Source organism: Carassius auratus, chromosome 7 (genome assembly GCF_003368295.1).
Source record: "Carassius auratus strain Wakin chromosome 7, ASM336829v1, whole genome shotgun sequence".
NCBI lineage: Eukaryota > Metazoa > Chordata > Actinopteri > Cypriniformes > Cyprinidae > Carassius > Carassius auratus.
In genome coordinates, this window is record NC_039249.1 from 23,636,350 (window position 1) to 23,655,153 (window position 18,804).

Here is an 18,804-nt window from a genome sequence, read left to right on the forward strand (position 1 = left end):
TCAACATTCTCTAAACTTCTGATTAATTTCATGAACTTCAGTCTACATCTGATAAAAAAGACAAGCACATACATGTATGCGTCACTGGGTGCACACCACGACACCCCTAACAACCCCCCACCCTCCCCCAGCACGCTCATGCCAGTAAACAGTGTCAGTAAGTAGCTTGAGGAAATCAAAGCGGATAACTGACCATTGCAAGTGAACTTTTCAGGGGGGTCGACTTCTTTCCCAGAATCTCAGAGCGTATTTGCCCATGACACTTAAACCAGGAGACTATTATCTCCTTCGGGCCTCAAACCACAACAGAAGTCTACTCGCATGTATAATACTATCTAGGTAGTGATACCGTCCTTTACACACACTGACCATGTCATGAACTTTTGTTGTTCCTCTATAATGATGCCCTTAATTGGATTTTCAGTATTTAAATGTAAGCATTTGGCACGGCTCGCTAATGTACAGAATCAAAACCTTCATTGGCAATTATTTGTAGATACTTAATCAAGATGCTGTGACATCAATTTAAATGAATTTAAAATGGTAATAGAAAATTGGAAATTAAGTTAATTAGTTTAATGTATATGTATGCACACATGGTTGACGTTCAGTTTACATCAAATCACTATCAAGTGTTTGATGTCAGTTTGATTTGCATATTTGTACCTTTTTTTATGTCAATGTGAAGTCATTTCAACATAATTTGCACACTGGGTAAGTCACATGACAATGACTACATGATAAACATATATATATAATATTTAATTCAAGAAGGTGAACAAAAAATATTAAATGCTTAAAAATTACAACCATTTTTACACACAATTCCCCAAATTTTCAGGGGCTCAAATGTTATAGGACAAATAACATAATCATAAAATAAAAGTTCATTTTTAACATTTTGTTGAGAATCCTTTGCAGGCAATACTGCCTTCAGTCTGGAACTAATGGACTTCACCAGAGACTTGGTTTTCTTTCTTTGTGATGCTTTGCCAGGCCTTTACTGCAGCTGATGAAAGGTGTTGTGTGTTTGTGAGTCTCTCTGCCTTTAGTTTTGTCTTCAGCAAGTGAAATGCATGCTCAGTCAGGTTGAGATCAGGAGATTGACTTGGCCATTGCTGAATAATCCACTTCTTTCACATTCTAAAACTTTTGGGTCATTATTGATTTGTACTACAGTATGAAGCGCTGCCCATTCAACTTAGCTCCTTTTGGCTGAATCTGGGCTGAAAGTATATCCCTATACACTTCAGAATTTACCGGCTGCTTCTGTCCTTCTGTCACGTCATCACTAAACACCAGTAACTCTGTGCCACTGGAAGCCATGCATGCTCAGGCCACACTGTTTAACCATGTTTCACAAGTGATGTTATATGCTTTGGATCATGAGCTGTTCCAAGTCTTCTCCATACTTTTTCTTCCCATCATTCTGGCACAGGGTGATCTTAATTCCAACCATCCAAAGAAATGCCCTTGCTAAAATCCACTGCAGAAGGGGAATCCTCCTCTGATAGACGTTTCTGCTTCATTAGGAGCTGAGCTTTCTCCCTGCAGCTCTTTTGATTTCAGTAGCTTGTACAGTATGTGCACAAATGAAGGTTCTATTAGGGCTTAGGTTTATGTGGATCATGAGCTCAGGGACATCATGTTAACGTTTATGCCAAATTCCAGCTCTCAGGAGATGTAGTATTTGCCACTAGGTACTCATGCTTCGAAACAGACACAAGCAGTGATTCCTTTTTAAAGCCCATTAAGCAAAAGATAATTTCCTAAATCATGCAGGGCATCCGATATGCTCTTAAGGGTCAAACTACCTGGAAGTACAGATTTGACGTGTCTCATTCCTTGAACCATTCCATAGACACAAACTTAATCCAAGTCAAAGTTAATCCAAAGTCAGACTGTATGGTTATCTTTGGTTTAAATGGCTTATCTTAAAGGGGTGGGTCGCAGTTTTTTTCTAGTCTTGATTTTGTTGCTGAGCTGAATGAGAGAGAGAGAGAGAGAGAGAGAGAGAGAGAGAGAGAGAGATGCAGAGTGTGTGTAGACCAAGGGGACATGTGGAATAGTATTAAAGCTATTATGCTTTTTCAGTTTTTCAATTTTAGTTAGTCTGTAACGTTGCTGTTTGAGCATAAAAAAAGATCTGCAAAGTTACAAAGCTCCAAGACCAGTTCAAAAGGAGATATTTTATTGAACAGAAATCACTTTTCAAAAACTACAATGAACGACTCGTTTGGACTACAACACATATATTTTCTGGGATTTGTGATCTACGAATGGGACAAGACCTGGTTGAGTGGTTACAATCACCTGGGTTTAAATTGCGATCAAATTGGTTTGATTTTGACGCAATATTTACACTGAGGCTCACATCAGGTGGTAGTATGGTAAGGTGCATGACATTTCCCGAACAGGCGCTGAGTGCTGTCAATCACAACACACACTGGCCCAGTAAACCAATCACAGTGCTTTTAGTATTTTAGAAGGCCGGCCTTCATTTGATAAAGGAACTATTCTAGCTGTTCATGCCAGACTAGAGAGAAAGGTGTTGTAATAATGTAAAATATGTGAAAAATATATATGTATATATCGAACAACCTAGTAGGAGAGCCTGTTCTAGTACACCCCAAAACAAAATCAAGACCTTGTAAAAGAGCATAATGGGACCCCTTTAAGTTATGAATATGCAGGGTTGTATATGCCTACTATATATTTTGGATACATATTTATGACGGGTAACCATTATATGGATATATAAGTTGCCATCTGTCTATTATTGTCCACAAATGTTAAAAACAAAGAAAACATTTTTATTTAATTTACTTTCATAATAGCCTGACTCATTCAGAGCCTGACTGAATGATTCAGTTGCACAAGTAGTGAACAATGAACTTTCGGGCCAAGCTTTATTAATTCACAGCCAGTGTTGACCCTTGTTTTGGTTCCGTCTAAGAATAAGACCACTTAAGTAATTTTTGTAAAGAGCTTGGTCGTAGCCTCAGTCTTGTTGTTGGCTGGAACAAATACCATTATCCCAGTGGCAATAGGGTCACTGTCATCTGTTCACTGATCCTATTGAGAGCTCAGCTCTTGCCAAATATCAACACTCCGTTTGTCAACTGGATCTTATATGGACTATTTAGGCCCTAATATCCTCTCCTAAGCTCAAAGCTTAGTCATTAACCAATCTTTTCTGGAAAACAAGCACATTGTTAGAATCAGAAAGAGCAGGAAGGAGGGAAGGGGAGTGATCCACTAAAAGGATAAAAACAACACAAACCAGATTTATTTGAATGGCTTTTGCATCCACTTAATCATGTTGTGATTGGTACAGTAACTCAACAAAACATTAGCTGGAAATCTGCAAAGTTTTGCAGAACTCTGTATCTAGGCTATATACGGTAATGCCATAGAAGTCTGACAGGATAAAGACAGCTGTTTAGAGCAGCCCTCCAGTCCTTGTGACTCAGTTCTTCCTCTAGTGGTCCACCACCATAAAACTGTAATTTTGGTTTCCATGAAGCAAGACTTGATGCTTTAGATGAAGAAATGTTACACTGTTGTAATGTACCACACTAATACTGTCGTAACTAATCAGAACAAATCATCCAGAATCGCACTCTAAAAAAAGTTCACCATGCACAGACGAAGTTTGTTTCTTTTATTTCAGTCATTTAAGTTTATAACACTTTCTGGATACTAGACATAAAAAGGGGGAAATTATTTTGAAATGTACATTTTTGCAACCCATGATGACAAGTGAAAAGATCTTCACCGTTTCAGGTTAGATGAACCACCACTATAAGCAAATTGTAGGTATGTACTGTGTACAACTATGCATACACAAAACTATGTATATATTATTTAACCGAAATATAATATGCCACAGTGTAGTTTTTGTTCACATATGCTGACAGACAGTGGTTCATCTAATGTGAAACAGTGACAGGCCACACTGTGGCACATAAGAACTAATGAAATGTTTACTAATTCATAACACTAGTATTTGATGGGTTTTCACAGAAATGTCCTTACTGGTTAAATGAAATCTGAAGAGAGGTCTGTAAAAACAGTTTATGCAGGTGTGTCAAGTTTCTGGATATATACTTTCTTTTTAATATATATATTTATAAAATACTGTTTTATTTAAAGAAAGTTCTTTGTACAAATGTCGGGGTAAAAGAATGTGGAACTAATATGTGAATAAAGGAGTGAGTGGTGAGCATACTGACAAAGAACCCAGAAATTCATTAAAAAGATCTGTTTAGTTTTTATGCTAAAAAAGGTGTTTTACACAATATACACATTTTATGACTTACAAAAAGAGATAAATGACACTAAAAAGTCCTGATACAGCAGTGTTAGTACCACCAATAAAGAGGAAAAAGTGATTGGGGAAAAATGATAGCCTTAAAAAAGCAGTTCCATTAATGTAACGCTTCAGTGCATTTCGTCTCTTTGATGTTCAAAGTGCCGATTTGGTAACATGGAGACCATTCCACTCGAAAGAAAGAAGAAAAAGCGAGAGAGCGCTTCTCTCAAAAAATTTATCATTTGTGTACCAACAACAAAATTCTTGTAGGAAAATATTACATGAAAAGAATCTCTAGAGAGAAAAAAAAAATCTAATGCACATTGTCACAACTGCTATGGCACCTTGTTGGATCTGCATTTTTCTTTTGAGGTACTTCTTTAAAATAAAAAGACTAATAAATTCATATATTTCGTTCAGTTTCTTTTGCTGTGTCACACAGTAGCACCATAGAGTTATATGTGAAGAAACTTCACTGGTAATCAGCTGATGGCTGCGGTCGTTGGAAGTGATGGCTGATCCTCAACAACAACAACAGACTGCAAAAATGTCACTACGTTACGTCCTCTTCATACACACAACACAGCGGCTCACACGGGTTTCCAAGTCTCCAGGTTTCAGTGTCTCTGACTGCGGCTGTCTGCTTGGGCAGAGAGAAAAAAACAAACAGTTTGACATTTACGGTTTACGAGAAGGTTGCCAAGAAGAATGGTTGTTTCTGAAGTTGTCATAGTCTGGAATGAAACATTACCCGAACATTTCATTCGTATCCACAGTGGCCAGCCAGAAGCTGTACGAGTTGCTGTAATAATTGCAGGTGCCTCGACCGTGGCACTCGATGAACGGAGACGAGCGGAAGTCCTCCAGACAGGAACCGGGAGAGGCAAGAGCCTGACCTGAGCCCTCAGCACCTGCACTGGTGTGCTGTTACACAGAACATACAGCAATCAGTGGGAGGCCTTGAAAAACCAACAACGATGTGTGTGGGATCTTTTACAAATATGCCAGTTCTGCCAGCACATTTCAACTTGGACTTGAAGAGTTTAAAAATGTGAGGTAAGCCAGTTTACACTTTATTTTAAAGAATCCTTGTTGCAGTGTAATTATACATTTAGGTACTGAGTGATATTAATTAGCTACATGTACTTACTTTAGGTTAGGGTTAGGGTTAGGATTAGGGTTACTTGCATGTTACTATGAATCATTTATTGTTATTATAATAGTAAGTACATGTAACGTGTAACAAGGAGACCTTAAAACCAAAAAAAATATTGCTGTTACTTTACTGTTGTCAAATTTAGTTGCTGCTGTTGTAGTTTTATATGAATCTCAAGAAGTAGTTTTGTTTTATCACAATGGTCTTGATGCAGTGGAGGCCGGGACTCACTTAGAGGGCCTACGAGGACATCAAATAACAATAACGAAACAATGTTTAAAATAAGCCAGAACTGTGCATATGGTGCATACCATCATGAAGGAGTAACCGATCCAGAGCACCTCCCAGTTGTTCGGGCAGACTGGCAACTGAATGGTCTGGCTGTGTAAAGCAATCACCATGGCTGGAGTTTCGCACACAGAGCACCTGCACACACACACACACACGCACAGATAAGTTTGCCACACAACAGATTCCACTCCTGCTCATCATCTGTGTCAGAGTGACCTTCTCTTACCGACTGATGAAAGGTTTGATGTTCTCCCCAGTGATGGGCGCCATGTTCATGGGCATGGATTGTGGTGTGGACAGCCAATAGGAGTAGTCATTGCGGGAAGCGAAGTTGCAGACATTGTTGATGTTGCAGAACATAAAAGGCATCGTGCTGAAACGACGTAGACAACTACCAGCCGTACCTGATATTCATTTGAATGAAGAAAAGACATATTAGCCATGATACATGTGATGTGAGAAAGAAAATACTACATGCGTGTGCTCTATCGGTTTTGGTGACACTCACCCAGGTCCTGTCCGTGCGCCCTCTCATTTCCTTGCACATAGAGTAAAGAGTAGCCTTCATAGATGAGTCTTGTATTTTCAGGACATAATGGCACATTCGTGTTCTGACTGTGGCGCGTGATCAGAAAACCGTGTGCGGCAGACGATGATCCTGCGATGCCTGGAGGGCCCTGAATCCCTTCTGGACCAGGAGGGCCGGGGTAACCCCGTGAACCTGTACACGATTACAGTTATGGTTATTGTGAAGATGATACACTGCTTTTAAGCTTCCTGTTCATGCTGTTTCCAAAAATCTAAAAAAAAAACAATAGAGCCACCAATTTTAAGGATGATCCTTAAAGGGATAGTCCACTCGGAAATGAAAATTCTGTCATTCATTCACTCGCCTTCATATCAGCAGCGATGTCAGGTATTGTAACTTACCTTCATATCAGAATTGGAAATCCATACAAATCAAGTAGTTTAATCCAAGTCTTTTGAGGAGATATGATCACTCATATATATGAACAGATTTAAAGGGGTCATGAACTGAGAAACCCTAATTCCCTTGATCTTGATCTTTTGACCTAGTTTCAGAATTCAAAACATATTATTGAAGCCAGTCTGCCAAGACGACAGCTTTTGTAATGTCACTTTATGATGTAATAATGTGGCTAAACACCGCCTCCGCAGAAGAAGATCAATTCCTGCTTAGCCCCGCCCACCGCTTCATGCATGTAGTGTAAATAACGAGAGGCGAATGCAGGTCTAGCCAGAAACTAAATGATAATGATGGCTAAGTTATGGTAAAACGGTCTTTCAATTGCCTTCCTTCTGATCCCAACATTAGAAAAGAGTGGATTAACTATTTTTAATGAATTTCCAAACTGCGCCATTAAATAATTAGTCCTTTGTTCAATTCTTTTTACCGCGGATTCATTTAAAAACAAGGCACAATTCAACTGAGGGGAGTCTGATGAGGGGAGTCAAAACCGGACAGAAAATAGCTTATTACTTCTAAATTATGTACTTTGATGTAAAAAATCTTGATTAAAGATTAAAAACCTTTAATTTAGGCTTTTATTTACATCTAAACAATGATCGACACACATACATAGAGCACATCAAATATGGTAAACATGGAAGCTTGAGCACGTGTGTAATGCACAAGAACCATGAGGTTTGTTCTAGTGTGTGACACACATTACGTACAGTAGACATAAGCTTCAGTGTTTACTGCTTATAACGCGTTCTATGTATGTGTGTATATGTAAATAAAAGCCTAAATTAAATCTGTATAATCTTTATAGGGTTTGGAAAATGAGTAAATGATGACTTTACATGACTTTTTTTTTTTTTACTTGAATCTTTAAAGGGCTTTTTGCATTTATTGAACACGACAGTGGAGATGCATCAAGTACTGGAAAATGACCAAAGCTGGATTTGAATTTAGACAGGCCCTGTGCAACTTGTCTACCCACCAATCCACGTCTTGGACCTTAACATTACCTGGTTGTCCAGATGGTCCTGTATCTCCCTTCCTTCCTGGTGGGCCGGTAAATCCTGCAGGTCCAATTGGACCTGGGTCTCCAGGTTCACCAGGCGAACCTAAAGGTAGCAATGAATTCAGAAATAATGAGGAAAAAGACCAGGGCTGCTTTTTCCACAATCATTAAAACCTAGCAGATCATAGAACCAATGATGCCAATGGTCTCTACGATCAGCTTGGTTCACAATGTTTTTGAGAAGTGGAGCCCAGATCAGGGATCAGATATAATATATATTTTTTAACTTGACTGTGTTGACTCTAACTATGTCCGCTAACCTGGAAGACCCTGCAATCCCACGGGACCCGTTGGACCTTGGAGGCCTGGGCGACCAGGTGTTCCAGGTGGACCACGCTCCCCCTTCAAAACAATTGGTTCTGGAGCATAGCCTGGGTCACCACGAGAACCTGAGATCAACAGAGTATTAGAGGATGCATTTTCATTGGAATTGGAAGGGGAAAAATATCCAGGTTTTAAAATGACTCACCTGGGGTTCCAGGGTCACCACGTTCTCCTGGGCCGCCATTAGATCCTGGAGGACCAGGCTGTCCTTTAGGTCCTATAACAAACAGATGTTACGTGGATAAGACTCATTCATGAACAGAGCTTCACAACAAACATTTACACTGTTTAGTACAGATTCACTGTGATGTTGTTCCAGACACGTGGAACACAAAAAAAGGATTATGAAGAATCATACATATTATCAATTTATTTGTTTAAAAAATATAGCAAAAACAGTGACAATTCAAATGATCATTTTCTGTTTTGATATATTTCAAAATGTAATTTTGAACATAATCTGTCACTGCGCTTCATATGACATTTTTAGAATAATAATAAAAAATTATCCTTTTTGTGTTCCATGAAATAAATAACAGCAAACTGGACTGAACAACATTAAGGTGAATAAATAATTTCAGACATTTATTTTGGTAAACAAATTCTTAATGGTTGTAGAAGGAAAACCGACCCGGGAATCCAGGAACACCTTCAGGTCCAGTATCTCCTTTCAGACCGCTAGGTCCTGGATTTCCTGGAGTACCCTTTTAAAAAACAAATAACAAACATCATTATCTGATTAAATTAATATTATAAATGGAACTCTTTACATTATTTGAAATGTTTTATCACAGCAGAGATACCAAAGACATTCTAGAACAACTATGCAGGAAACTGGTTGCCAATCACAGTATTTAGCTGTCTTTATCAAGAATTATCTGACCAGAGTATGTTAGAATTGACAGCCATTAATAAAACAAAACAATGCCCTTTTTAGCAAAGTGTCAGAAAACCCACATAAACCAATTGCAGTCTACAGTGATTCTACACATGCAAATTGTAGGAAAGCCTTCGCTAACAATAACTAAACCTTCTTTATAAACCACATCTATAATGCTTACTGGAAAGCCAGGGGGACCATAATCTCCTTTCTGTCCTGGTGCTCCAGGTATCCCAGGGACTCCGGGCATGCCCTTCTCACCTTTGACTCCTCCACTACCTGGAGGCCCACGGGGACCCTCAGAGCCAGGAGGACCTTCACATTCACAGAAAAGAAATCAGTTTCTACCTGTTTCACTGGTACCTGATTAACAAACAGGATTCATCTTACAACATGAAATCAATATTATTTAACCAAGCATTGATGTCCGGATTTGTGTGCATGTTTATCATGTCAGTTGTTGTATGTGGTGTGCTGAATGGTTCTGGGATATTGCTGGAGAAGGCACAATCATAATCATCATCAATCATAACTACATTCCTATAATTGGATGGGGATGAGAAAATGAAACATCAAAAATTAAGCTTGAATCTGAGTCCCACTCAGCGTCACATGCAGAGGTAAATCATCTAATAACAAAAGGAAGTGCACAGCATGACACAGGTGAGTATCAAACCAAGATGTCTAACCTGCAGGACCTACAGAGGGGTCAAAGGTCAACGGGATCCCAAAAGTCCAACAAGAGGAGAAGCAAAGAACAAGGTAAAAGTTTTAAATACAGAGCACAGCAACAAAAGTAATGTGATGTGTTGAGGAATAGATAAGTTGTCAAATTCTGTCAAACCCTTTTTTATTTATTAATTTTTTTGCCTCCAATGGTTTTACAGAAGGCTTTACTGAAGAAACAGATTAGCATATTTGACACTGCATAACCACTCAAAAGTTTATATATATATATATATATATATATATATATATATATATATATATATATATATATATATATACACACACATATATATAAAATAAAAAAAAATTCCACAAAATTTAGGAATTCACATTACTGTTCTTCTGCTGGTTTTTTTCCCCAAAATATATATAGCTTTGGCGAGGAAAAAACACTTACAGACCCCAAACTTTTGAATGGCAGTGTACATGCTCATCATTATTATGGTTAAGCCAAACTTAGCAAAAAAGGTTCACATATTCAACACATAACTGAATATAGCTGTACATAGTATAGCCATTATGTTCCAAATAATCAAGATATGCATTCTTTTCTGCTATCATCTTCCAAAATAGTTGCTTTTGTAATTCTAGGTTAACTGAGTTGTTGCAGTTGGGTTGAGACATTCATACATACAGTATACTACAGGTAAATTTCAATATAGTAATGTTCTCGTGCAAAATCTGATAATCTACTCAAATACTAATAGGATATGGTCACCTACACTTACACTATACACTTAAAATGTGGTAATACTACCTTTTATATTTATTATTTTGTATATACTTCTACAACCAAGGTAGAACTACGTGTAGACACATAAAATAGATGAAAATTCATTTGAATACAGTTAAGAGTTGTAACATACAATTCAGCTCAATAACATAAAGAAGCTGACCTGCCGAGCCTGCAACGATCCAATGTCATCAGGAGGAGCAGAGCCATTTCCACGAAAAGTGAAGTAAAACAGAAAATGCATATGATACCCAGAATGTGCCTGGGTAAAAATAAGCCCAACAGACACCAGCCAAAAATGGTCTCCTTTATATCTATTTTATATACAGTGCAGCAGAATTCATTAATGTTCTTGCTTTTTTTTTTCAAGGGGAGCCCATTTTAGACAGTACTGCAATGGCTTTTCATTTCTTACAAATCTGCACATTTCCCATGCAAAAATGCCAGATGCACCCTAATTTTATTTGGTGACAGACAGACATCCTGTGAAGAACACTGCAGTTTTTACTGCTGAAAAGAAGGGATGTGTGGAAGTGAAGACACACAAGGGTGAATGCAGATAGATGAACGGATGGGTGAACAGCTAACCTTGGATAGTGAAAGCTGTGTGTAATACCAGTAAAGCCCTGACTGGGCAACTCTGAAACAATGACTGCACAAAACCTTTTCATGCATGCACATCATTCACTTCTGTCTAACACATGACAAACCGGTACACAATAAAGGAAGGGAGTGTTGAAAACAGAAGATCACTTGCAGTGAAGGTAATGCAAACAGTGTGTCTTGTGCTCAGTCATCTGAGAGTGAGTGTATTTGTGCTAATTCGACATGGATATTGCATAATCATGATTGCTTGTGGATTATTCCATGCAAATCAGCCAAACCAACCAAAACAAAAGCCAGCATGCCCTCTGGTTCACAGCCATAATTTAACATGTGCTGATGAAGTGATTCCCAACCAGGGGTACTTTTACCTGACTTTTATAAAATAGATTTATGACTTAGTATTGGGGCAAAAGGAAAAACAAATTCATGTTGTTAATGCACTCAGTTCCTTTTTAAATTAAACAGTGTGTAAGTTGTGTGAATAACCAGACAGTTTGTCTTTATTTTTGTTAGGTGTAGGCATACATAAGAAAAACAACAAACACTGTGGTTAAGCACAGTATTAAATATTAGAAGTATGTAGTGAAGTCAGTATTTGATGGCATTACAAAATTGTGTTTTCATTGGCCAATTTAGAAGTTCTGATTAAAAAATTCTTTGGATACTTATTTTGGATAACAAACTTATTTTAAGAGTTTGTTCTTTTTTAGACATTCTACTCCAGGCTACTCTTTTTTAAAATTAAATCAAAATAAAGGCAAATGTTGGCTTGAAACCCAGAGGGCAGAGCTGGCCGAAGGGATAAGATGCTTCACTTACCAGCTCTTCCGGGGGCACCAGGTGGGCCTTGGATGCCTTTAGGTCCCTGCAAAGGCAGGCCTGGAGGCCCAGGCGGTCCTGCAGGACCACTTTGGCCAGGAACCCCAGGAAATCCTGGATCACCCTTTGGACCAGGAAATCCAGTACTACCGGCAGGACCCGGAAAACCAGGGTCTCCTTTAGGCCCTATAAAATCAGTCAATTCTTGTAAATTTGCTATGAAAATTGTGATAAAGAATTTGTTATAAGTTCTCTTGTGTAAAAGTGAAGATACATGAAAATATCAATCAGTACTTTACCTGGTGTACCGGGGAAACCGGGTGGGCCTGGGCCACCGAGACCTGGAGCGCCTAGGTAAAAAGTTAAAAACAAAAAGATTCTAGATACCTATGCTACATTGAGCACATCCAATGCACTTTTGATTTCTTTTGGATTCAGACTAACCTGGGTCACCCTTTTGTCCTGGAGGTCCTGGAATACCATCACGTCCAGCAAGACCTTTATCACCAGGGAGGCCTGGTAATCCAGGACGTCCAGGATCTCCTGGCCTACCAGACGCTCCACTAGGACCAGGAGTGCCTGGAGCACCATCCAAACCTTTAGGGCCAGGATTGCCAGGTGCACCCTGGAATCCTGGGAGTCCTGGATCACCCTTTGGTCCAGGGCTACCAGGAAAGCCTGGAGATCCTGAAAGGCCAGGCTGGCCTTTCTGACCAGGGTTTCCAGAAAATCCTTGAGGGCCTGGTTCACCCTGGGAATTTGATAGAATTTAATTGGATTAATTATTCAAGTAAATATTCTCAGTGAAATCATTATGTTTTTACCTTTGGCCCAGGAGTTCCCGGTAATCCAAATCCTGGTGAGCCAGGATCACCTTTGGGTCCCGGGAACCCTGCTGTTCCTGGGGTTCCAGGCTGGCCAGGTCGGCCTGGTTGGCCAGAGATTCCTTTATTTCCAGAAATTCCTATAACAAAAAAGATTGGCTCAGTCTAGCTTCAAGATTCCAAAGCCTCAGAAACAATGATCAATGGTTTTGAGTTGTACGAAAATGAAGAGCTGACCTGGTAATCCCATCTCCCCCATGCTACCCTTCGGTCCTTGGGCACCTGGAGACCCTGGAGCTCCTGGAATACCAGGATCACCTTTGGGGCCTAAACATGAAGACAAAAACTTGTCAGCCTAAACCTACTGAATAGTACATATGCACATATAGTAGGCTAGTTGATTAAAGATGCTTTTTTTGATGGCTTAAACGTGTACTTGTCTTCTTTACCTGGAGGTCCCGGTAGACCTGGCCTTCCGTCTTGCCCAGGGAGACCAGAATCTCCAGGGATACCGGGAATACCCTTTGGTCCTGGTGGTCCGCTAAAACCTACAAAACAAATAAAGAGAATTGTGGAGTGGCCAAAATATATGAGAGGATTAAAAGGATCCATTTTTTTATTCTGAATTTGGAAAAAACAGAGGTCATGGGGGAACCCAGTTTTCTTTATGTAAGAGATGGTCCCACTGATATACCGAACACAAATAAAAGGTATGAGAAAAGGTAATTATGAAGAGAGAAGTGGTTGACCAACATTTCGCCAAGGCTGATACGCCAGCTGACACTAATTATTGACAATGGCCAATATGTTGTTCTGTTCAGTCAACAATTGTTTAAATATACTTTTTTGGGCATTACATGTTCTTTTTTTGAGAAAATATAACCCCCAGTGCACACAGACTTTTTGGATTACTGAGTACACTGAGTACACACGGTTACATTATTTATTTATTTGTAAAAATGCCATAATACCATTTTGTTCCTATCTAAAGCATGTATTTATTTCACAGATTTTAGTAAATAAAAAATGTACTCATTTCGAAATAATTTGTAAATATTTGACAAAAAAAAATGTTCAATATAAATTTAATAGAAGGTTTTTAGGTTATTTCTTAAATTGTGCAGTATCATATGTTTTTACTTTATATTGGCCATCGGACAATCAAAAAAATCTTGTTGAGCACTAGTATATGGGTTTAGATTCGACTGCGCTGACTGTCAAGCAAAATGTGACTAGATGCAGCAAGAACATGCTACAGTACGATTGGCCAGCCAAATGTGGATTGGTGGTAGAGATATTTTTATTTTTACAAAAAAAAAATAAAAAATTCAAAAATAAATAGAATGGGATTTGCCAATAAAAAACATATTCATTAATATGTTTTTATGTCACAAATGCAACTATACCTGGTATTATTTTTTAATTCACTGCACACATGGATTTTAAAATATCTCTAACACCAATCCACATTTGTGTATATATATATATATATATATATATATATATATATATATATATATATATATATATATATATATATATATATATATATACATACATACACACACACACACACACACACACACAGTGGGTAAAATAGGTATTGAACATGTCACCATTTTTTCCAGTAAATATATTTCTAAAGGTGCTGTTGACATGAAAATTTCAACAAATGTTGGGAACAACCCAAGTAATCCACACATACACAGAAAATGTTGAAGCTAGCAGCTCACCTGGAACTCCTGATTCTCCTTTTTGTCCCTTAAAAAGACCTGCAGGTGGGACTATGCCAGGAGGGCCAGGAATGCCTGGGTCACCTTTGTCTCCCTTTGATCCTGGGAAACCTGGGCTTCCTGGTCGTCCTGGAACACCATCATCTCCTGCAGGACACAGAGCACAATAATATTTTATTCTAAAAGGGACTTTATAAAATTGTTTCATAAATTTGAGCTAAAGCCAAAACTGGTTTCAGACCTTTTGGTCCTGGAAAGCCTTGTCTGCCAGGATTGCCAGGGGTACCTGCAGGTCCTGGACCACCCATCCCACCAATGTCTCCTTTAGGCCCTGTAATAATGATATAGGATTAGTAAAGAAAGACCATACAGAAACAAGACATATAGTGTATATATTAAATAAATACAGTCAAATGTAATAACAACAGGGGATGTTGCTCTCATCATATTACCGGGCAGTCCTGGTAGGCCATCTTGACCAGGTAGTCCTGGACCCCCAGGTGGACCAGCTTGACCAGGAGGCCCAGGAAATCCTGGGCTTCCTCTGTCACCTTGCAACCCTGGAAAACTTGAACCTGGGGGGCCACGGTCTCCTTTCTCTCCATTGGCACCAGGGACTCCTGATGAAGAGAAGAGGACAATGGTTTGATGTAGTAAAACACTAAAGAGTAGTTTTACTAAAAACCCTAACAGTGGTCCTAACATCGGTGTATGATAATGCTTACGAGATACACTTTATCGAACGCATATCTTTTTATACTCCCAAGAAGTTACTGGCAAGTTTTACATGCATAAGGTTTATAATCCTCAAAATAATGTTTTATTAGAAAAAAAAAATATTTTTACAAGAATATCTCTAATTTAAGATTCTTTCTGGTCTCACAGTTCATTAAATGCTTGAATAGTCCACAGGAAGAGATTCTCTGTTTATGTTTGGACACGTTTTTACTAAAGAAAGTAGCAGACGTACCAGGAGACCCCATAGAGCCAGGAGCTCCAGGGGGACCAGGGGGGCCCTGAAGGCCAAAGGCTGGGGGCCCTGGCGGGCCACGGGGACCAGGACCACCGGGAAAACCAGCATCACCTAAGTGCAAAATCAATATGCAAAGATCATTTGCAAATAATAATTAAAAAATGCTAGAAAAATGTTGATGCATTTAATTAGTTTGCAGTCCAACATTACTATTTAATCTGAACCTTTAGATCCAGGAGCACCGTCAAGACCCGGACGACCTGGTCCACCAGGGTTTCCAGGGAAACCAGGATCACCTTTAGGACCAGGAGCACCTTTACTGCCTGGTGATCCTGTAGGGCCTTGAGGTCCAGGTAGACCAAAACCAGGGTCTCCCTTTGTGGACAAAGACACTCATTTGAGCACTTTAAGCTTAAAGCTATTCATTTCTAATACAGTCCAATTATTTATAACCATAATATACTCTAAGTTATTGTATACAACCAGTAAACACTATATTGCCCATAATTCAAAATTAAGCCTAAAAAATAAAACAGATGCACATAGCAGCTTTATTTCTTCCTGCAAATTACAGTTCGCAATCCTTTCATCACTCAGCCATATACCACTGAACATCCAAGCAGACATTATACCAACAAAGCACAATTCAACTTAAAATTAATATTTTTGGGCCATTTTTGAGACCCCCTTCTTGAATCAGGAATTCATTTTTGACTGTACAAATAAATACAGCTTTGCTGAGAGGAAGAGACTTCATTTAAAACATTAGGATATTCCAGATCCTTAATTTTAACACCATGTGTGAATATAATAAATGTATTAATAGAGCTGTTGTATGGTAATTATCACTATCATTACTATTGTCTTTTTATTTCATTCTACAGAACCACAGTACAATTACTGTACAATACTAACATTTATGAATGTTGATGGAGTTGTTTTTTTCTCTGCTTTTCTTTTGGCAGAAACCCAGCAGGAAGATCTCAGTGCTTTTTTTTTTGATCTACAAATGATTCTCATTAAGAATTTGGGAAGTTTTTTAATTTTTTTCAGCGCAGATTTTCCTCGCGCTTTGGAATTTGAACCCTGACCCCGCCAGCTCATGCAGCGCAGTTTGAAAACATGCAATCTGTGCATATAGAAAACATCATTCTGCAGTTTATTTAATAATTGTTTAAGGCCACTTCGTGATTTCAATCATCAGTAACAGTACAGTAACCAGCAATAACTACCCCTTCCTTTTCTCATCGAAGACATGAGATGCAGCACTAAGCAGTCTCTCGCTGTCAGCATTTTGTGCTAGTTTTTTTTAACGTCTTTATCTGACAATTTTAAATACATTCCTTTACATAAATACATTAGTGCCTGCCTCTATCTGATCGCATCACGTCAGTGTTCGGTACATATTATTTGGTCTTTCCGCTTAATCACTACAATCTTGGTTGTTGAACATTCGGTGCATTCTTAAATGAAGGTTTATATAGTATTTTGTTAATGTTCAGTGGAATGATTCAGAAACTGATGATTCAAATATTCGGTTACCACCTGATGGTAAAATACTCATGTATAGGTGAAGTTTATAAAATCATATTGCATTGTTTAGATTAAATGTTTCATACTTTGGGTCCAGGTAATCCAGGCTGACCAGGCAGTCCGTCCAGACCTGGCCTTCCAGGAATACCAGGTCCACCAGGGGAACCAGCAATACCAGCAAAACCTGAAGAATATGGATAACACTGTTAGACATATGTACAAAACTTTTTCTCACTGCCCAAGTTATAAAAATGACTCTGTGGCACAATACACACTTCTAGAGAAATTAAGTGGCACGTATTTGGCCAAATCTGACTTTTTTCAATGAATAATGCTAATTTATGCTTTAAACTATTTTTAGTGAATTGTAAAACACTCAGCAGCAGACAATCTACATGAGTCTAGTAGTGTTTCAATTGCAGAAAAACACTTTACCTTTAGGACCAGGGAGTCCTGGCAAACCGATACCAGGAAGACCAGGATCTCCTTTGGATCCAGGTAAGCCAGGGAACCCAGGCTGTCCCGGTAGGCCTGGATTACCTGTACAGATACACAAGCAGTCTCTGTTGAACTCTGAAATCCCCACCTGCTCCATATACATTTAAGACAACTAAATGTATGCTGACAACTGTAGTCGGTTGTTTTTTCTTTACCTGGACTTCCTGGCAAACCTGGTTCTCCATCGCGTCCTGGGGGCCCACGTTCACCTTTATCTGACACTGCCAACCCAGGTTCACCTTTCTGACCTACCCATTCAGACAAACATTGAAATGAAACACTGAAACATGCCAAGCTACAAGTTAAAGAAGTCAGCTGCACTTCTAGTTATCACATAATGGGTAACTACGCTTATTAACTTAATTAGTGCCAAAATAGCATGCGTAATTAATATGATTTGACGGACATCCTTAAAATAATTTGAACTTAAAAACAAAAGTATTGCTTTTTACCTGGTGCTCCAGGGCCCCCTGGTCGTCCTGAAACACCCTGGATACCTTTCTCTCCAGGAGGTCCCTGAGGACCAAATCCTGGGGGACCCGGCAGACCCCTGTCTCCTGGAGGTCCTGGCAAGCCAGGTTCACCAGATGGACCTTGTGAACCTTTCATCAATGCAGAACCCTGTAAGAAAAATTGCTTATTTCACTGCAAATTGTTTTGTGAACCTGTTCTTTAATTAGTTTATTTCTTGTAATAAACACAGAAAGTAAGTGTACATAGACATCTTCAAAGCAGAGCAATAATAATAATAATAAAAACATCAATACTGGGGGTTGACTAAGTTAAAAATTACAATTTAGTAGTCTGAGAAGTATTTTTTTCATCATCAATTATTATTGCCTGGCCTGCCTGGTTTTTATTATATCTGTGTATTATTTTATATCTATGTACTTAATCACAGTGGTGGATCCTGTCAATTCTCTTAAAGGCGGGGGTTGGGGGCAAATGTTTGCATGATCCGTTTTTCATATTTGATAAAGATATTATTGGATGCCACTGTTCCCACCAATCCGTGCACAAGTTAAGGTTATGCATGATGACGGAAGCACGTTAGGGCTAGCCCTCCCAGAATTAATTGAGACTGCATTGCAGTGACTGCAGTTAAAAAAAGATCTTTGAATTGAAGTCAATGAGAGCACTCAGGGTGATTCTCAGTCAGACAGAAACTCCCCAACAAAGGGGCGGTACTATGCGAAAAGTGACTCAACGCTGATTGGACTATTTAAAGGCAGAACAAACAGTCTAGAATAGTAAAAGCTAGCAAACACTGTTGTTGAATGTGAAAAAAAAAATCCCTCCCTTTCGCGCTTTGGTGGTGCATCGCCCAATCGCCCTAATG

The 18,804-nt window shown here is 38.9% G+C and overlaps 2 protein-coding genes across 3 annotated transcripts in view; one reads left to right on the plus strand and one right to left on the minus strand.

Annotated features, from left to right (window-relative positions):
* Positions 1-18,804, plus strand: part of LOC113106275 (microtubule-associated protein 1A-like) — a 1,143,919-nt gene that overhangs the window by 200,767 nt on the left and 924,348 nt on the right.
* Positions 3,645-18,804, minus strand: part of LOC113106277 (collagen alpha-5(IV) chain-like) — a 45,197-nt gene continuing 30,037 nt past the window's right edge. Inside the window, exons 25-51 of one of the 2 annotated variants that reach the window (XM_026268015.1) lie at positions 17,918-18,086; positions 17,621-17,713; positions 17,403-17,507; positions 17,054-17,151; positions 15,659-15,809; positions 15,432-15,545; positions 14,914-15,081; positions 14,703-14,792; positions 14,462-14,608; positions 13,178-13,276; positions 12,966-13,055; positions 12,729-12,868; positions 12,349-12,655; positions 12,204-12,254; positions 11,905-12,090; positions 10,643-10,651; positions 9,707-9,715; positions 9,199-9,332; positions 8,769-8,841; positions 8,283-8,354; positions 8,074-8,202; positions 7,758-7,856; positions 6,271-6,483; positions 5,989-6,166; positions 5,783-5,897; positions 5,067-5,239; positions 3,645-4,955 (exon numbers count right to left, since the gene is read on the minus strand). In XM_026268015.1, the coding sequence (XP_026123800.1) occupies positions 4,874-4,955; positions 5,067-5,239; positions 5,783-5,897; positions 5,989-6,166; positions 6,271-6,483; positions 7,758-7,856; positions 8,074-8,202; positions 8,283-8,354; positions 8,769-8,841; positions 9,199-9,332; positions 9,707-9,715; positions 10,643-10,651; positions 11,905-12,090; positions 12,204-12,254; positions 12,349-12,655; positions 12,729-12,868; positions 12,966-13,055; positions 13,178-13,276; positions 14,462-14,608; positions 14,703-14,792; positions 14,914-15,081; positions 15,432-15,545; positions 15,659-15,809; positions 17,054-17,151; positions 17,403-17,507; positions 17,621-17,713; positions 17,918-18,086 (3,294 nt within the window). In that variant the 3' untranslated portion in view covers positions 3,645-4,873. The remainder of the gene's footprint in view (positions 4,956-5,066; positions 5,240-5,782; positions 5,898-5,988; positions 6,167-6,270; positions 6,484-7,757; positions 7,857-8,073; positions 8,203-8,282; positions 8,355-8,768; positions 8,842-9,198; positions 9,333-9,706; positions 9,716-10,642; positions 10,652-11,904; positions 12,091-12,203; positions 12,255-12,348; positions 12,656-12,728; positions 12,869-12,965; positions 13,056-13,177; positions 13,277-14,461; positions 14,609-14,702; positions 14,793-14,913; positions 15,082-15,431; positions 15,546-15,658; positions 15,810-17,053; positions 17,152-17,402; positions 17,508-17,620; positions 17,714-17,917; positions 18,087-18,804) is intronic. The other variant, XM_026268016.1, reaches the window with a different exon arrangement.